The sequence below is a fragment of the Ipomoea triloba genome, chromosome 3 (genome assembly GCF_003576645.1).
Source record: "Ipomoea triloba cultivar NCNSP0323 chromosome 3, ASM357664v1".
Classification (NCBI taxonomy): Eukaryota; Viridiplantae; Streptophyta; class Magnoliopsida; order Solanales; family Convolvulaceae; genus Ipomoea; species Ipomoea triloba.
In genome coordinates this window covers 16,179,348-16,196,173 of record NC_044918.1, presented here as the reverse complement: position 1 = coordinate 16,196,173, position 16,826 = coordinate 16,179,348, and the positions used below count along the sequence as shown (strand labels likewise).

The 16,826-nt window shown below is 37.1% G+C and overlaps 5 protein-coding genes and 1 non-coding gene across 11 annotated transcripts; 3 read left to right on the top strand and 3 right to left on the bottom strand.

Annotated features, from left to right (window-relative positions):
- The first annotated feature begins 1,988 nt into the window (after positions 1-1,988).
- On the top strand, positions 1,989-2,061 carry TRNAR-ACG. Its single transcript has one exon. It is a non-coding gene; the product is annotated as a tRNA-Arg (tRNA).
- A 269-nt stretch (positions 2,062-2,330) lies between these two features.
- Positions 2,331-4,606, bottom strand: LOC116014496. Of its 6 annotated transcripts, none has more exons than XM_031254565.1 (4): positions 4,542-4,606; positions 3,575-4,169; positions 3,109-3,263; positions 2,331-2,965 (listed from the first exon to the last, which is right to left on the bottom strand). In XM_031254565.1, exons 2-4 carry the CDS (start codon positions 4,080-4,082, stop codon positions 2,669-2,671), a joined length of 960 nt encoding a protein of 319 aa, XP_031110425.1. In that variant the 5' UTR covers positions 4,083-4,169; positions 4,542-4,606; the 3' UTR covers positions 2,331-2,668. The 6 variants fall into 6 exon arrangements, with proteins under 6 accessions (XP_031110425.1, XP_031110422.1, XP_031110424.1 ...); XM_031254562.1 differs by having other exon boundaries at positions 3,575-4,172; positions 4,507-4,599; XM_031254564.1 differs by having other exon boundaries at positions 4,507-4,599.
- Positions 4,607-5,963: 1,357 nt separating this feature from the next.
- Positions 5,964-7,463, top strand: LOC116014124 (probable small nuclear ribonucleoprotein G). Its single transcript, XM_031254126.1, has 4 exons — positions 5,964-6,099; positions 6,212-6,234; positions 6,902-7,023; positions 7,190-7,463. The coding sequence occupies exons 1-4, from the start codon at positions 6,065-6,067 to the stop codon at positions 7,247-7,249; spliced, it is 240 nt and encodes a 79-aa protein (XP_031109986.1). The 5' UTR covers positions 5,964-6,064; the 3' UTR covers positions 7,250-7,463.
- Positions 7,416-10,831, bottom strand: LOC116014123 (uncharacterized protein At2g38710-like). The gene is made up of 5 exons (XM_031254125.1): positions 10,397-10,831; positions 9,126-9,245; positions 8,440-8,554; positions 8,014-8,107; positions 7,416-7,845 (listed from the first exon to the last, which is right to left on the bottom strand). Exons 1-5 carry the CDS (start codon positions 10,498-10,500, stop codon positions 7,604-7,606), a joined length of 675 nt encoding a protein of 224 aa, XP_031109985.1. The 5' UTR covers positions 10,501-10,831; the 3' UTR covers positions 7,416-7,603.
- A 523-nt stretch (positions 10,832-11,354) lies between these two features.
- LOC116012271 (multiple myeloma tumor-associated protein 2 homolog) lies at positions 11,355-13,309 on the bottom strand. Its single transcript, XM_031251774.1, has 4 exons — positions 13,155-13,309; positions 12,611-12,700; positions 12,154-12,421; positions 11,355-11,833 (listed from the first exon to the last, which is right to left on the bottom strand). Exons 1-4 carry the CDS (start codon positions 13,195-13,197, stop codon positions 11,533-11,535), a joined length of 702 nt encoding a protein of 233 aa, XP_031107634.1. The 5' UTR covers positions 13,198-13,309; the 3' UTR covers positions 11,355-11,532.
- A 738-nt stretch (positions 13,310-14,047) lies between these two features.
- LOC116012512 (uncharacterized protein At2g27730, mitochondrial) lies at positions 14,048-15,604 on the top strand. The gene is made up of 3 exons (XM_031252066.1): positions 14,048-14,280; positions 14,378-14,455; positions 15,345-15,604. Exons 1-3 carry the CDS (start codon positions 14,116-14,118, stop codon positions 15,372-15,374), a joined length of 273 nt encoding a protein of 90 aa, XP_031107926.1. The 5' UTR covers positions 14,048-14,115; the 3' UTR covers positions 15,375-15,604.
- The last annotated feature ends 1,222 nt before the right edge of the window (positions 15,605-16,826 follow it).

Sequence of the window (16,826 nt, the reverse complement as noted above, 5' to 3'; positions counted from 1 at the left end):
ATAGAGAATATATATATAATCTATACCTCATCGCTATCCACATACTCAATGTTTGTTTAATTAATTTGGTTGTGCAATATAAACCGTTCAATGAAAGTGTTCCCCACAGGATTAAAACTATTATAATATTAAATATTATCTTAAAAATTATCAAATTTTTTTTTGAGTGAGTGACAAGAAAAACTTACAATAATTATTACTCGACAATTAGACTTGTGTAACGGACTCAACTAAAAGAGTATTGACAAAACTCAAACTGCTCGGAGGAGGATTTCTATGGGCTATATTCTTCTTCTTCTTCTTTTTTCTTTTTTTTTTTTAGGGATTTTCATAGCTTATTCTTCTCTCAAAAGGTTGGATCTCCAACCCCAAGGGCTCCCCCACACCCCGGCCCAACAGAGCATTTAGGAGGATGTAAATCACGGTGGCCCAATAGCTCAACAGACCGACCTAAATGGCGGTGCGCACAAGAGATTTTCATAGCTTTTTAGTGAGATGGAGGAGACGTGAGAGAGAAAGGGGAGGGGAACTGGGGATCGGAAGGTTAATGTTAATTTGAGATTTATTGCAACTTATGTCAGAAATTTGAAAATTATATATATAATCAGGCGTGAGCATGACTTGCGCGCCCAACAAATACGTTAGAGTGACCACCAACCAAGGACTACATACCCAACTTCTTTTTTTCCTCTCTCGTTATTGTCCAAACAAAATTGACTAAAACTCAAGATATATACATGATCATTGTTGTTACTATAAAGATTCTCCCCAACACAATAATCTTGTCATTTTGACTAATCACATTGAATTGATAAAGGTTGGTAAAGGTGTTCATCTTGAAAATGTTATTCATTGCAATTTTTTAATTTTTTTTTTTAATGTTCACACGATAAAATTTTGTCTCTTATATTATTTGTTTTGTTTTGTCGTTCATGCATGATTCACTTTATGTCTTTATGGCATGAATTTCAACTCCTACGTCGAATCCCTCAACCATATATATATCCGAATAAGTTCTGGTTGTCCTCTTTGGTTTGACTTTTAATTCTATCAGTAGAATTGCAATACTTGACATCACTTTTTACATATATGCAACTTTGCAAAAGATGGCATCATGGCAAGATATACACTTAGGATTAAAAATTACTCATATTATTGAATATGTTATTGATTCATATGTATGACACCATATGTCCATATATGTCAAAGAGTTGGTAATATATTGCAATATTAGTCTATAATTTTTTAATTTTTATCCTCCAAAGACAAAGACAAGAAATGTGTTTGAGTTGTATAAACAAACTAAAAAAAAAATGAATTTACTTTGTAATTAATGTCCTTTATTCGGGGGATTCACTTTTCATATTTAGACTGAGTGCCTTAGTTGGTAGTTCGAATTGTATAAATATTCTGAAAAAAAAAAAAAAAAAAACTTGTAAGGGGTTCACAATCTTTTTCACTCTAAACAATAACAATACCCAATTTCTTCCTAATTTCTTTAGCATCATACTTTATTTTCAACCAATTGTGTTAGTCAACCATCGACTGCTTTGATCGTAAAATCAATCCATCCCTCAACTACCTCAACTGACAATTAAAACGCTATCCCTGCCTAATTCTATTGATTATGTAGTATTCTAGTACAAATCTCTGAATGAATATAATCACTTGAATTTGGTCAAACAAAATAAAACATGGCTTGTAATTCATTTTCCAAACACCATATTCATATGTCTTTTTAAATGTCACATTAATAATAAATAACTAATTTTATTAGACAACTATTTACAAAACGCTAATACAATTCATCGGTCAAAATCGCTAACACAATCTAGTGATTACCAAACCATGGAAAAATATGAAGGCAAAAAGAAAATTGACAATAACTCTATTACAAAAGTGTATCTAGATTTATTTTTTTCAAATAAATGACTAAATTAAAGAATATTTATTGTATTAAATGTATTCTGTAATAAAAATTTACGGATGACTCTGTGGCCCAATGGATAAGGCGCTGGTCTACGGAACCAGAGATTCTGGGTTCGATCCCCAGCAGAGTCGTCAATAACTGTTTTTGGGAACTCTTTTGCTTGTTCTTCTGCCATGGAGGTCATCCCATGTCCATAGTGTACAGACCCCTCATTATCCCAATCAGTATAGATGATTGCACTGTATCAGTGTATCTGTACATGAGAACAGGAAGGGAAATTTAAGAAGATAAAAATGGAACATGCAATAAGGTTGTTGCTCTTATCCAGAATCTTGTCTTTGCTTTTGCTTTCTGCCTTTCTGTTCACCAAAGGCAACAATCCATGTTCATCACCATCATATATATGACTTTCCACCTTAGCTTGCTTTAAACATCAATATTGTTTACATCAATAAATCACAACAAATGTATATATAATCAAGAACATATATATATCCTACCCTATCCATTTACAGATCAACTTATTGTTCTCAGATCTGCATCTATCTGTCTATCAATCATCACCAACCAAAAGAAGTGATCATAAAAATATACATATAATAAACTGATGGTCCTAGCTTGAGTAAAGTAAAGCAACCATCATATCATATTCACTTACTTCATCTAAAAGCAAAGGAAAAAAAACATCCTCATCAGCACCAGCCAACTCATGATTCTTAGCTTTTCATTATCTGCTGTCTATTTTAATGTATTGCTGATTGCCAACCCTAAGCTGTTCTCTTTCTCGACGACCAACCGGAACAGCCTGCACACTCTCTCGTTGTCGCTGCACCTAGCGATCATGTCCATGTACTGCATCGCGTCGCGAGGGAGAAGGCCTTCCATGAAGAACCTGAAGAGATGGGAGTGAGTTCCCTGCATTGTGTCCAGGCACTGTTCCAAGGCCTTCACTTCCTGCAGTTTGCTCAGATCTGTTGCTTCCATCAGTGGCAGTAACTCCCTTTCTTCCTCTTCAAAGTGTTGCTTTGAATGCTCCTGCCAAATCGGGAATGTTTCCCGTCAATTTTGTGCACAATAACGGAACCTAACTGTTCTGATACCAAATTAAAAGATGTGTGTTTTGTATTAAGTGAAAGTGTAAGTTGATAGTGAGACGTGCTATAGAATATATAATGTACCTTTAAGGTTTTGAGGCGAGTTTTGAGATTGGAGAGGGCTTCTTGGTAGACAGGTTTCCCTGAATCCAAAACTCCTATGGATTTAATGTCTTCTTTGATGCCATTCATTACAGGCAGATCCCTTGCATGCTTCTCATTTGCAGCTCTGCACAATCCTGCATTATCACCAATGATTCCACTCATTATCTTGCTTACAGAACAATCCTCAATTCTCAGCAAGAAACAAGAAAAATATGGGGCAACCCAGCCAAGTTGGTCAGACAATCAAACATCCTCAATTCTTAACAAGAAACAAGAAAAACATGGAGGCAACCTAGCCAAATTGATCAGACAATTAGCTTGGTAACTACAAGGTTCTAAGTTTAGAATCCCTTGTCTGACCACAAGACTAGGTTTACTGGTGCACACCTTGTATAGTAACCGTTAGTTTACCTAAAAAAAAATGAAATTGAACAATTATGAATACCTCGATCGGCTTTTTCCAAGATTGGGAACACAACTTTCTCTTCCATTTGAGCATGCTCTAATAACACCTCCAGCAACTGAGAGTAGCTCCTTCCAAATTTCTTCAATTCCATTCTCGGACTACCCATCGCCGGATCCCCCCTAGCCTTTCCTCGACGCGCCGCCAGGTCCTCCGCCCACCTCGCCATCCTCTCCAGGTGCCAAACCATGCTCCGGTGCTGCAGCGCCACCACCCGCACCACTACCGGCGTCGCCGTTTCGCCGAGCCGCGCCCCGGCGCCAGTCAGCAGCTGCGGCTCGGGAAACTTGTCGTCCAAGTAACGCACCAGGCTGTCGACGGAGCCGGAAACGACGTCGGACTCGTACTCAATCGCCGCCGTGTCGTGGCTGTCGGACGGCACGAACTTGAGAGCCACGGGCTTGTACAGAAGCGCGAATCGCAGGTAGTATGTGTCAATGCCGAACGGTGTCCCGTAGAGTTTGACAGCCGGTTGGTCCTTCTTCATCATCACGTCGCCGGCCGGCCGGTGCTCGACCGGCGGCGATCGGTGACTGATCACGTCGCCCGGCGCGATCTCTGCCGTCGAATCCCTCGGCTTCTTCAAGCAATTACCCATCAAGAAAAAGGGAAAATTTATTGGTTGTTGTGATGAATTGAATTGAATTGAAATCAATAGAATGGAAGAAATCTTAATTAATAAAGCAGCAAATTAAGAGGTAGAGTAAGCGAAGAAACAAGAATCCTTAACAGAAGTGAAAATGATGATGTACAATCATTGATTTATCCGAAAGACAGCTTACTACACACTTTACAGATGTATGTGTTGTGCATATCTGTATATCTATAAAAGATATATATAGTAGGTACAGTAGAAGAATGGAAGCTTGATTGTGAAGGAATATGATGAAATGAAATGAAGAAAATAAGCTAACTTTCATGAAAGCTGTCGGAAAGTGTAAAGACGTACGCTCCCGTTGGGGCCGGGCGGGGTGGGTATGATTATATTTGTGTGCTTCGACTTTGTATGTTAGTTGTCATGTTATGCTGGTTTCGTTGTTACTTATGACAGATAATCTAAACCTGCACCTCATTAAAGAATTGTCATTTGTGCCCCACCGGTAGCTCAATTACATTTTAAGTTACAGATTGCATTTCAAGTTACAGAAATTAATATTGACAACAACAATGTAATTAAAAGTTTGACTTTATTGACTTTATTGTAAAAACAGTCTTGAAAATGTAGGCTTAGTCTAAACATGAACCGGCTTATTCATATTTTACATAAAAATAAATGTAAAAAATTTTGAGCCTAGCCCAGGACCCAATCGTTATATTGCGGACCAGGGTCTACAGTGCACTGTGGACCTTGCTCCAAAACGACATCGTTTCGATGTTAGTGGACGCGGACACGAATGACTTCAAGGTATTCATTGTCTAGAATACACAAAATGACTTGAGTGAATACACAAAATATTGACACAACTACACAGAAATCATCCTCCTAACATTCGAATATACAAAACACGTCACAACTTATGTTTAAGTACCTCTAACATGAATACATAGAATCGTAGTCTACAATACACAGAATGCCTTCAAAGAATTCACAAAATGTGAAAACACCTAATACACAAACACATCACCCTGTATTTAAGTACCACTAATATGAATACACAAAATCCTTGTCTAGAATACACATAATGACTTGAGGAAATACACAGAATATTGATACAACTACACATAAATCATCCTCCTAACATTTGAATACACAAAAACGTCACAACTACCCCTAACATGAATACACAGAATCATAGTCTACAATACACAGAATGTCTTCCAAGAATACATAGAATATTAACACAAATACACAGACCGGGAAATGGGAAACGTGATTTAAAAAAAAAACCATTAATTAAAATGACCAAAACGACGTCGTTTTTGTACGGGATGCACAATGCATTGTGCACCCTGATCCACGATATAAATTGCCCCGGGATTGACCCAAGTTATTTTGGGCTAGTTTTGATCTGTGCTAACCTAGGTCCGAGCCCGACATAAGACCAACCCGGAGCCCCAAACTCGAGATTTGCCCACCTCTACTTTCTTTGCTTTCTTGTCAGAGTAGCTCTAGACACTATGTACTAATCATCTTATCTATAAAAGTTGCTAAGTTATTACTAACCCTCCACAATTTTTGTAAGTTCGAGATGTAACAAATTTCATCTGTAATTATCATTTGTAAGCAGGGAAGTAGTCAAGTAGTCATTTCGATCTAGGCAATAATGAGTTGAGAAGGCGCGGCCCAGAGCTCGGTTGCGGCCTGCGGGCGTGGGTTATTATCGACATGGGCCGGGTTATCGGCCCGATCCCGTCAACCTTGATTGCCCGAGGCGGGTGGGGAATGGGAAATAAAGCAGCTAAGCTTCGTCGAGCTGCAAACTTTCTTCTTCACTTCTCTTTGTCTGAGACGAAAACGGGAAGCGCAGCAGCATGAGTCGGTCGGGTCAGCCTCCGGATCTCAAAAAGTTAGTCCCTCTCTTCTCTCTTCATTTCTATTTTTGTTAATCATATTACGTTCATTCGAATGTTGACCCGAAATGAATTGTTTTTTGTGTTTTTTTCCCCCACATTCTGCAGGTACATGGACAAGAAACTCCAAAGTAGGTTACTTTTTCTTAATCTTTCAGTGAAATTAAGCTTTTTGTTGTTTAAATCTTTACTTTGTTGTTGCCATGGTTTAGGGTTTAGAATTTGCGATTTAGGGTTTATCCATAGTCTATTTGTTTATGGCTACTACTTTTATTATTTGGATATACGAGATTCATGAGTTATATTGCTCCTTGTTTCATTTGCTCTATATTTTCTCCATTTTTTTTTACCCTTTGTTATTTAATTAGTAAATATTTGAAAATAGAGGTTGCTCTACAATCTTAAATTATATATCCATGGATGAATGAATAATTGAATATGCACTATATTACAATCAATTACAAGATGCATTTCCAAGCAAATCAGTTGTTGCTTGTTTTGACTTTTATGTAGTTTTTTTGAGTAATTACTTGCATATTGCATAAATGCTTTTGGCTCATTGTTGAGTTTGTCTATCATGTGCTTTGTGGAATTTGCTTAAGATGTGTGGATATATAAAACGCTGAGGAATTAGACAAGATTGTTAAGCTTAGGAAACGCAAAAATGTGTAATGCTTATGGTGCATCAATCTCCGAGAGTTAGTGTCTTGTGTTTGACCTTTGTATCTTTATAATATCCCCCTCTACTTAGAGGGGGGTTTTCAGATGCAAAGTAATCCAATTCACATTCTTTTGCAGTTAAGTTGAATGCCAATCGCATGGTAGTTGGGACTCTTCGTGGGTTTGATCAGTTCATGAATTTGGTCATTGATAACACTGTGGAGGTTAATGGCAATGAAAAGAATGATATTGGCATGGTGGTTAGTAGTCTTCATTTCCCCCAACTTTCGATCTTCATTGAGTTCAGGCATTTCTTTTCTTTTGGATGGACATGAAGTAGTTACTATAAAAGATTTGCGTATTGTGCAATCCCTGTTAAATTTTTCAACTTCCATTTGTTACTTACTGCAACGTTACTTTTTTTAGGTTATTCGGGGAAACAGCGTTGTTACTATTGAAGCATTGGAGCCCGTTGCCAGATCGTAGCGCTAGTAGCTGCTGATGCAGTCATCACCTTGTTAATTTCATCTATGTACCAATGCTGCTGCTTTGTGGAAGCATTATAGGTCTAGTACCTTTTATTAGGTTTCTGAATTACTGAAACAGAACAAGTTATCATATGACTGAGCTGAATTTGATTGCTATTATGTACTTTGGTGCAATGGAATGTCTCTTGTATTACAAACATTGAATCATGGTCTGATATTGTGAACTTGTCAACACAAACTGATTTTGCTGTCTTTAGATTGGTGTTAGATACACTATCAATTATTACACCATGTTGGAACATACACACATTAGTTCCATACTTCTCTGGAAATGAAAATTCCTCCAGATCAGTTAAATCATCTTAGGGTTACTAAATTTGTTCTGCAAGTCAAAAGTTTCCTGGTCTGTCCCATTAATATTCGGAGCGACGCCTCTGGTTGTCTTCACATAGGCAACGTATTCGCGGTAGTGCAAGGTAAATACCGTGCTCTCATATCGCGTTAGCTGGACGTTCTTTCTAAGCAATTCAGTGATGGCGCCGGTGTAGCCTGCTTTGCACATCAGTGAGTTGATAGCTTTGGTTTTTGTCCAGCCTGAGAGCAAACGAAAGCCAGAGTCAGTAAATCCCGACCACAAGCCAAATTGGTTAGTTCATTTGGCAAATTTTAGTCTTGTAGTAGCGTCGTGAGTGCAATATAGGGGGAAAGGGTTGTTAGTACTCGAAAGAAATTAACAAATTGATCAATTCGACCAAATTCCACCTTCGTGAGCAGCTACCTCGGGGAGGTATGTGGCACTTCTTGTGATATTATAGTCCGTGTCAATAAATTCAATAATTATTCCATGCTTCCCAACCTACAAGAAAACACAAAATTCTTGAAAATCAAAGATAATATATTGTTGTGATAAATGCAATATTAGCTAAGAGGGACCAAAAACCGGCCTACTGGTTTGTGTGATAAAAGCAAGAAGCTTATCCCGCTTTGAATAGGAATAATGCCATCACCTAGAATGCAGCATTACTAGCTTACCCGAATGCTGTAATTCATAGCTCTTAGCAAGCTTTTGCTTTGATCGGCCAGGAAAATCTAGTCACTTAATGAACTATAAAGCTGAATCACAAAACAAATAGCATGCGTATCTCTATCATGCATAGCATAAACTATTATATTACGTCAGAGTAATACCTCCCAATCGAGATAGTGAAGTGCAGTCTCATAATTTGTCAGAACAGATACTGAACATTCCAAACTAGGTAACTCTTTAGCCTGTATTGGAGGGAAACGGCGGTCCCTTAGAGCACTGTGACATTTCGAGACAAAAATGTTAGGATGTAAGAATAATTCATCAATCAGGATCAATTAAAATAGATTTGGATATTGCTATGGAATATGATTACTTTGCCCACAAAAGGCGAAATTCCCCCGCCCCCAGGCCTCCACACCCCAGCCCAACAGAATAGTGGAGAGGTAAATCACGGTGACTCAACAGTGCAATAGGTGGAAGGACCAGTGTCTGGTGCCCACAAGAATCCCACCACATTGGGTATAAGTCCCACACTGCAGCTGTCAGGGCTCGATTTTGTGTCCTTGCCCACAACTTACGACCTAGGAACCAACTGAGCTGCCTGTGCAGGCAATATGATTACTTTTTGGGGTTGACAACTACTTAGGTCTTCATTTTGCCCACACCAAGTGTATGATTCGGCTTTTAAATAAAAACAAAAACAACTTGAAACAACTGCATAAAGAATTACAGTAAAAATGCAGCTGAAGAAGTCTACGATCAGAGAAAGTTTTCCTACTACCAAATCCACTAGAGTAATCAAGAAGAAAAAAGATGAACTCCTAAGGAAATTTCTTTCCCAGCTTACCTGGTTAGTGCATAATCTTTGAAACCGTTAATAAGGCCACAAGCTTCCAAAGTGCCAATGCATCCACGCAGAAGAGGTTCGCTGCCATTCACCGCTTTCTTCCAAGTCACAAACAGTGGGCTGAAGCCAAGATAATTAGACCAAATATGGTAAATCCAAAATCTTATTTTCAGATCAGTGCATTCTATTTAAGGAAACGGTAGCAATTCAGTTTAGCTTATCTAATAGAAATCATCAGGACCTATTCCAAAACTGTAATTCTACAAAAAGTTAACTCCCCATTGGATGAAAGTTGGCGTGATGTGTTCACAAGAAAGTACATTATCAGACATAAAGCAAACCAAAATGATTTCCAGAAACTCGTAACATATTGGAGAAATTGCAGAAACTGATAAGTGGCAAGTATTTGGTGTACATATTTCACACAGAACCCACATTGTAATAAGCAGCAACTTAAAGATTCAAAAGGTTATAAGAAGCTCAAAACTCAAAAGGAAAGAAACAATTACAATAAAATTCAAAAACGAATTTTGCTAAGAGCTTCTCTTTTCCGTAAATTGTTAAACAGTCACAAAGAACAGTTTGCAATGCTCATATATATACAAGATGGAATTACAAAATAGCCTCGACTCTATCCAATTCCACACAAAAACAAAGCGGCCCAAAAGGCATTTCCATAAGCACCACATAATCCATGCAATTACCTCATACACTCATACAACCTTAAAAGCAAACTCTCAGATTAATAGTTGCAGTAGGAAAGAGAGGATGTCTAAACTCATTAGTCATTACCATGTTGCCTTCAACCCAAATACCCAAATCACAATTCTGACTGAAGGGCATAGAGACATAGAGTTCATTGCTCAAAGAAACATTCAAAAAACAAAATATCTCTGGACTATCAACATCCAAACAAGGAATCAATACAAAAAGAAAAGAAAGAAAGACCCTTTCAAACACACACACAGATAACACGAGGTTTTCTAGACATCCTAAGTTGGTCAGACTATTGACTTAGTAACCCAGATTACAAGTTCCGGACGCGGACCCGCCTATTGATCTTTTTAATTTGAGAAGGTCAACTATGCAATAATCTAAGCTGATTTATCTCCTTTGGTCCTCAACACTCAAAAGTGGAAATTTTCAACAATTTACAAACAAAACAATAAAAAGAACGAAAATTATACGAAATGGAAGTTCAAGCTCATGGAAACTAAACCCCAAAAAATGAAGTACAAATTTATATACTACTTAAAGTAACAGAGATTTACTGTTGACCCTCATCGAAAGCAGGGGGAGGGGTTTGCTCGCTGTTGTAGTAAGCCACCAAGGTATCAAAGCAATACACCGCCATTTCTCTATTTGCAGACACCATTTTTTCCCCCTCTCCGATTGTTTCCAATCAAATTTCCCAGATTCTTTGGCCGATCAACGAATCAATTCAACAATCTAATCCAGCTAAAATTCAACAATGAATCATTTAACTAAGATGTTTTAAATCCGGTTTTCAACAATTTCGTGTCCCTTGTTCTTCTTCTGGTTTGTTTCTATCAAGTCGAGTGAATAATAGGATTATAGATTCCATAACAGTAACAGAAACGAAAAAGAACGAAGCTTTGGCCTTTGGGTTATATTCTATGCTATTCTATTCTCTTCCCGTGTGAGCTGACATTTTATGCTTCGACGGAGAAGAAAAGCACATTTTCAGGTTTCGTGAATTACGAGAGTGTCAAACTTAACTACTTTTTTTTTTTTTTTTTGAAAAACGTCAAACTTAACTACTTAAGCTGGGAAAATTATACAGTGGACCACTACCTTACCTATGGTAGATCCTAGTCCAAAAATAATCTTATATCTATAATTGAGATATTCTGTATCTGTTGTTTATAATTTTTATGTGTTATTAATTATCAAATTATTTGTAAAAAAGAGATAATTATAAGTATAAAATGTGTTAACTTTTATGGTTCCATGATATAACAATTGCTTAAGTTGGACAAATATTTATGCTGATCATAAAAAAAGTATACTTTTAATATACTAAAAATAAAAATATATTATTTGAAGACCTCTTCTATGCCTAAATGAGATTCACTCAATAATCAGGAGCATTAAACGAGAGTCTTTACCAAAAAATTTACAGCAAAATTCTACTCTCAAAATATATGTACTAATTGAACTTTCCAGTCCCAGACATATACCCTCTCGAGAAATATGTACTAATTGGACTTTCCAATCCCTCCATAGGGCAAATTGACATATATGAATAACATCACATACTCCAGATTAACCAACATCCAACATCATATGCAAGAATTCAGAATCAATTTCCAGTAAAATAACAGTAGCAATTTTTGAATCACATCCAACAGGAGTACATGATAGTTGATACATATTCAAAGGCCAGCTAATCAGAATCATGTCTTCTCTTCTCCTTGTCTCTCTTATGTTTCCTCCTTTCATCTGAGTCACGAGAATGTCGTTTCTCTCGCCTATCATGCTTCTCGTGTTTCTCTCGCCTATCATACTTCTCGTGTTTCTTCTCTTCGCGTCTTCTCTTCTTCTGGCTTCTTTCGTTCTCCGAGCCTTCTTGCTCGCTTCTAGTCGGCGCCTCGGGCCTCTGCACATTTGTGTTCCCTGAAGGTTCCATCTTTTCACTGGATGGGAGATTGGACAGTGAACTTGATTCTTTCCAAGGTTGAGGCACTCTGCACAGCCAAGTTCCAAAAGTTAGAGTGAGCAATAAAAAACGGAGAGATATCTAATTTTATTGCAAGTGATATATTATACCATTGTTCCTCTTAACTATGTAAAAAATAAAAATAAAAAACCTACGGTTCATTTGATGAAATTTATTTGTTTTCTTTGCTTTGCCTACCCTAGAAGATCAAGAAGTGGGAGATGCAAGCAGAAACATAAAAACAATGATAGATTGACAGACACTTATAATTAACAGTTTCTGCAACGAGAAATGCAACTTCTCAGATTCACAAAATAAGTTCTCTAATAAGGCATTTTAAACTCTTACTTAGCAAACCCAAGGCCATGAACCTGAGCTGCTTCAGCGTGGCCAGCTCCCAGGTCTTCAGCTGTGGAGCCTCGTTTCACAAGCTCAGAGAACTCATGCTTGTCTAGTCGGTTACCTTGAGACGGGGCAGCACGTTTAGGAGCTAGGCCTAGAGCTTCCCGCATGGCTTGCTCCTCCTCTTCCTTAATCCTTCGTATCTCTTCTTTTGCTGCATCCATATCTGATTGTTGAGATTTCTTGTCACGTGCATACCAGAAAAGGTCTTTACCTGTAGAATAAGGTCAAATACAAGTAAGATCAATCGAAAAGAACAACAATAGGAGATAGAAGAAAAGAAACAGTATAGCATTAAAGCTAGGCAAAAAGGAGGATGTCACATATCATTGCAATAGCATCAATAAATCAGTAGCTCTTTCTCTGTTGTCTGTACAAATACAAATTAAGTACACAATAATACCTTTCTGCCATCTTCCAACTGGTGCTTTGATACTATGGCCTATATAGTTCTCACGATGTTTATCAACTTTTACATCATCCCAGGTAAATTCTGCAAAAAAAAAAAAAAAAAAAAAAGAAGAAGGAAATATTAATCACATAATCCATGTTGAATGCAAAATCAAACTTACATAAACTACATAAGTTACAATTGTCTATTAGCATGAACTATAAAGAGAAATTAGCTCCTAAGGCTTGTCAGACATTAAGAACAAGTGAACAACCACTTTAGCATATCTTAGTTAAACTCCATAAAAAAAAAAACTTTGTTCTCAACCCTAACGACATCACAATTACATCCAGTAGATTATTTTCTGCAATTTTCACTAAATTAAGCGGTAATGAATCAAGTACAGATCCAGAAACAGGTAAAACTAACAAATTTAGGAATTTCTTATATGAATTTCTGCATAATTAGTCCTTAGTAGACGAATTACGCGTATACGAAAGCAAACCCTAAAACTGCGGTAATGAAAGTATGAAATGGAAGAGAAGGGAGAACTTACGATCGCGACCACCGCGAACACCACCTCTAGTCGGATGATACATATTCTTCCCTGCCTCACTGTCTCGCCGTCAGCGCGATTTCGATTGCGATTCCGTTTCCGATTTGCAAATTAGCTGCCACAATTGAATGCCGAGTCTTCCAATGATTGTTGCATAGAACTCAATCCGGAAATTTACAATAAAGTCCCTACATTTTCATCTTACTCCTGGATGGACCCGATTCCCAGGCCAACATATGGCCCACTGGACCAGTCAACTGAAAAGCCCAAGATCCATTAAAATTAAATTGATCATTTTGATTTTGATCGAAAATCGATATATCATAGATTATGGTGCATTTTATATGTGAAATTTGATTTAATATAATATTAAAATTAAATATTTACAACTAACGTTAATAAATTATATATCTATTACAATTAACATATTATTATGTATATGCAGTTACAATTGTAAATAATTTTAGTCAAATCACGTTAATCGAATTTGACACATAAAATAAGAAAGAGAGAGTAATATAATTTCTTTCTAAAAAGGCTGAATTTTCGACCTCAATGGCCTAACGTCCCCACTCGACAGAGAATCTTACCTTATTTTGAAAGGTTGCTCATGCTGGTGAGACTCGAACTTTATTTTTTTTTATTTTGGCCTTGCAGACTCTCGAACCTTCACCGGCTTTGCAAAATCGGTGCTAAACAGAGTTTTTTTTAGTACTACAATATAGTATGCTCAAACCAACTCTCTTCTATGTAAGAGTGTACACTGGTGCCACTAGAACAGAGAGTCTTTGCCAAACAAGTTTAATCTTATCCAGATTCCTGAATCCAGTAACCCGGCCCTAACACCGCCTCTGATATGGCGGCGCCTATAAATGTACCTTCCCCAGGTTCGTTGACTTCGCCGTCCACGTCACTGTGACTCTCCTAATCAGTAATCATCATAGAAGAAGAAGAAGAAGATATGTCTATGAGATCTTTGGCTTTGCGCACTGGACTTCGTGGTTTGATGGAAGGCACACCATCTGGAGCTGGACGATCATCCGTCTCGGGGCTCCGATACTTCAGCGACAGCACGGGTCGGATCCTCAGCGAAGAGGAACGTGCTAAAGAGAACGTCTATATCCAGGTGGATTCTCTCTTCTGCTTTCAGTGTTTAGTTTCATCTATCCTTACATGTGTTGTTTATGTCTTAAATTTCTGTTATTTATGTTCGGTTGGTGAAGAAAATGGAGAGGGAGAGGCTGGAGAAGTTGAAGAAGAAAGCGGAGAAGGAGAAAGCTGAGCGCGAGAAATCGGGGAAGGTACGGATCCATTGTTGCTGCTTGAGGAACAAAAATTAATTTTTTCCGTGCAGTATTTTTAATTTTTTTTTTTCCTTCTAGTTTATTAATCTCAGTTCTTATTGAGTATTAAGGAAATTCGCAATTACTATTATGGTTACTTTATTCGGTAAAGGATTATAAGGAAATCAATCACTCTAGGTTATTTGTTGACTGATTCAAACTAAAATGGCTAATAACAATTTGGAGATGAACTTGTAATCATGTGTTACTGAACAACTTGCTTAGTGTTGGGTTTTGAACCTGAGTTACTAGCAGTAATTAAGCACTTATGTTTAGATAATAATAAGAGGCATAGCTTAAACAAATAAATAGAATACATAAGATATTCAGGAAAATTTTCTGGGTGATTTAGGCCAAGTCAATTGGTTCTACTATTTTTATTGTGATTGTTATGGCCGAGTTTCTTGGAAGTCATTAATAGAGATTTTAGCATGATGAGGAGATGAAGTCCCATATAAAGTCCATGGGAAAAAGAGGAGATAGGTACATGGTCGAGTTTCTTAGAAGTCATTAATGGAGACTTTAGCCTGATCAAGAAGAAGTCCCATATATAAAGTCAGTGAGAGTGACATTTTGGAGTTTTGCAGAGGAGTTGGCTTGGATTCTCATGTTCTGTCTCCTTCATTCCTTTCTCTTTTATAAGTTCAATTCCAAATGGATTTAGATTAGCCAGATTTAATTCCTTCAATGATTATACCATGGAACATGGTCCATTTGGAACACAGACATAATGTTCATTTTTTTAATACACTGAAGGGTCATTTTTTGAAGGTTTATTCTTAGATATACTAGCTGCAAGGTCCATTCTGGGTTGGTTTGCTTACCTTTAGTTTTTATCTTTTTATAGATAGCTGAAGAAGAGGCTCAGAAGATCTGAAGTGGGTTGCCTACTTACCTGCAATGACTTGTCAAACTCTTGCTTTCAAGAACTCGTGACAAAATAAAATGTATTATGCATTTATGCAAATGCATAAAACTTCAAAAAGGTGTGTGCCCTTGTACAGAATGTTGTGGCTCTTGTTAATATCTTGGATGCATCCGTGCTAAACCGTAGTGCCATTTTACTTCTTTAATAAACATCTGTTTGATATGTGGCTTGTTTTATCATTGCCATCAGGGTGATATTAGCTAGTCTCTTATTTGGTTAAACATATGCTTATGGATTCTGATTATGGTTTTTAGTAGCTAGGTTGCCATTATCCAGGTAAAGGTAGGAAACATACAGTTTATTATGCAGGAAGAGGAAATGGATGAAGACGATATCAAGCTATATTAATTCTATTTCTGTTTGAGTCAAGTAGGATCTTAAAGATAATAAAGTGCCCCGTTAAAAGAGACTCGCACCATTACATTCACACCCCTATTGGTATTTTAAGGTTAAAGGACAAAATTTAATCTGTGCACAAATTTGTATAATTGTTATGGGTTTCTATCGTGTCTTCAAAAGAAACATCCTATAAATTGCCAGCCAGCTCAGTGTTTACTATACAATTAACTTCTTGGGCTCATTGATTGGATCATTTTTCGCCCAATGTAATTGCTGCCCACGCCCCACAGTACGTGCAGTGATTAAGATTGTTTTTCCCAATGAGTCATGTGTCATTTAATTCATAATCTTTTTCTATTTCCTTATCCCTCTTCATTGAAATTCAAATTGCAAACTTTTCACTTTGATGTTGTGTAAACTCACTTGGACCAACATACACTATATTTAATGTGAGAGCCACAAAAAAGAAGAAAAAAAATCGCATGCTTTTTTGTTAATCGGATCAAAATTATACGGAGTACTATTATCATTTATCAATATAGTTGTAGTAGTACAAGTGGTTTGAATACAAATAGAGAAACTAAGTAGTGGGGATCCAAAGATCAAGAAGTTAGGAGGTTAATGGACTATAATCTATCTTGTCTAGGTGCAAGTCTCCTATAATAGGTTTAAATTTTTATTTATAAAGGGATAAAAGGTAGTCAACCTTACAATTTACTCTAATTGGTTGGCCTGGTTGGACACCATTGGGTACACTAAGAGCACCCTTATCAGTAGTTTATTCACGGTTCTTGAGGAAAAAAAAGTGACAACATGGAGGAGAGAGAAGAGAAAACAACCTGCTGCAAATGAATTGATTTTTTCAGAAATGTGGGTCCCATGTGCATTGTTTCTCCATCCCCATTGGGTCTCATCACTCTCATGTGCATTGTTTCAGAATAGCACCTGACATTTGTTTTATTCTTTTTTTTTTCTTGATAAAATCAGTTTTGTTTTATATTTTTTCTCTATCCTCCTATATTCTCTTTCCTAATCACACTTACAAAAACTCTTCAAAAATCG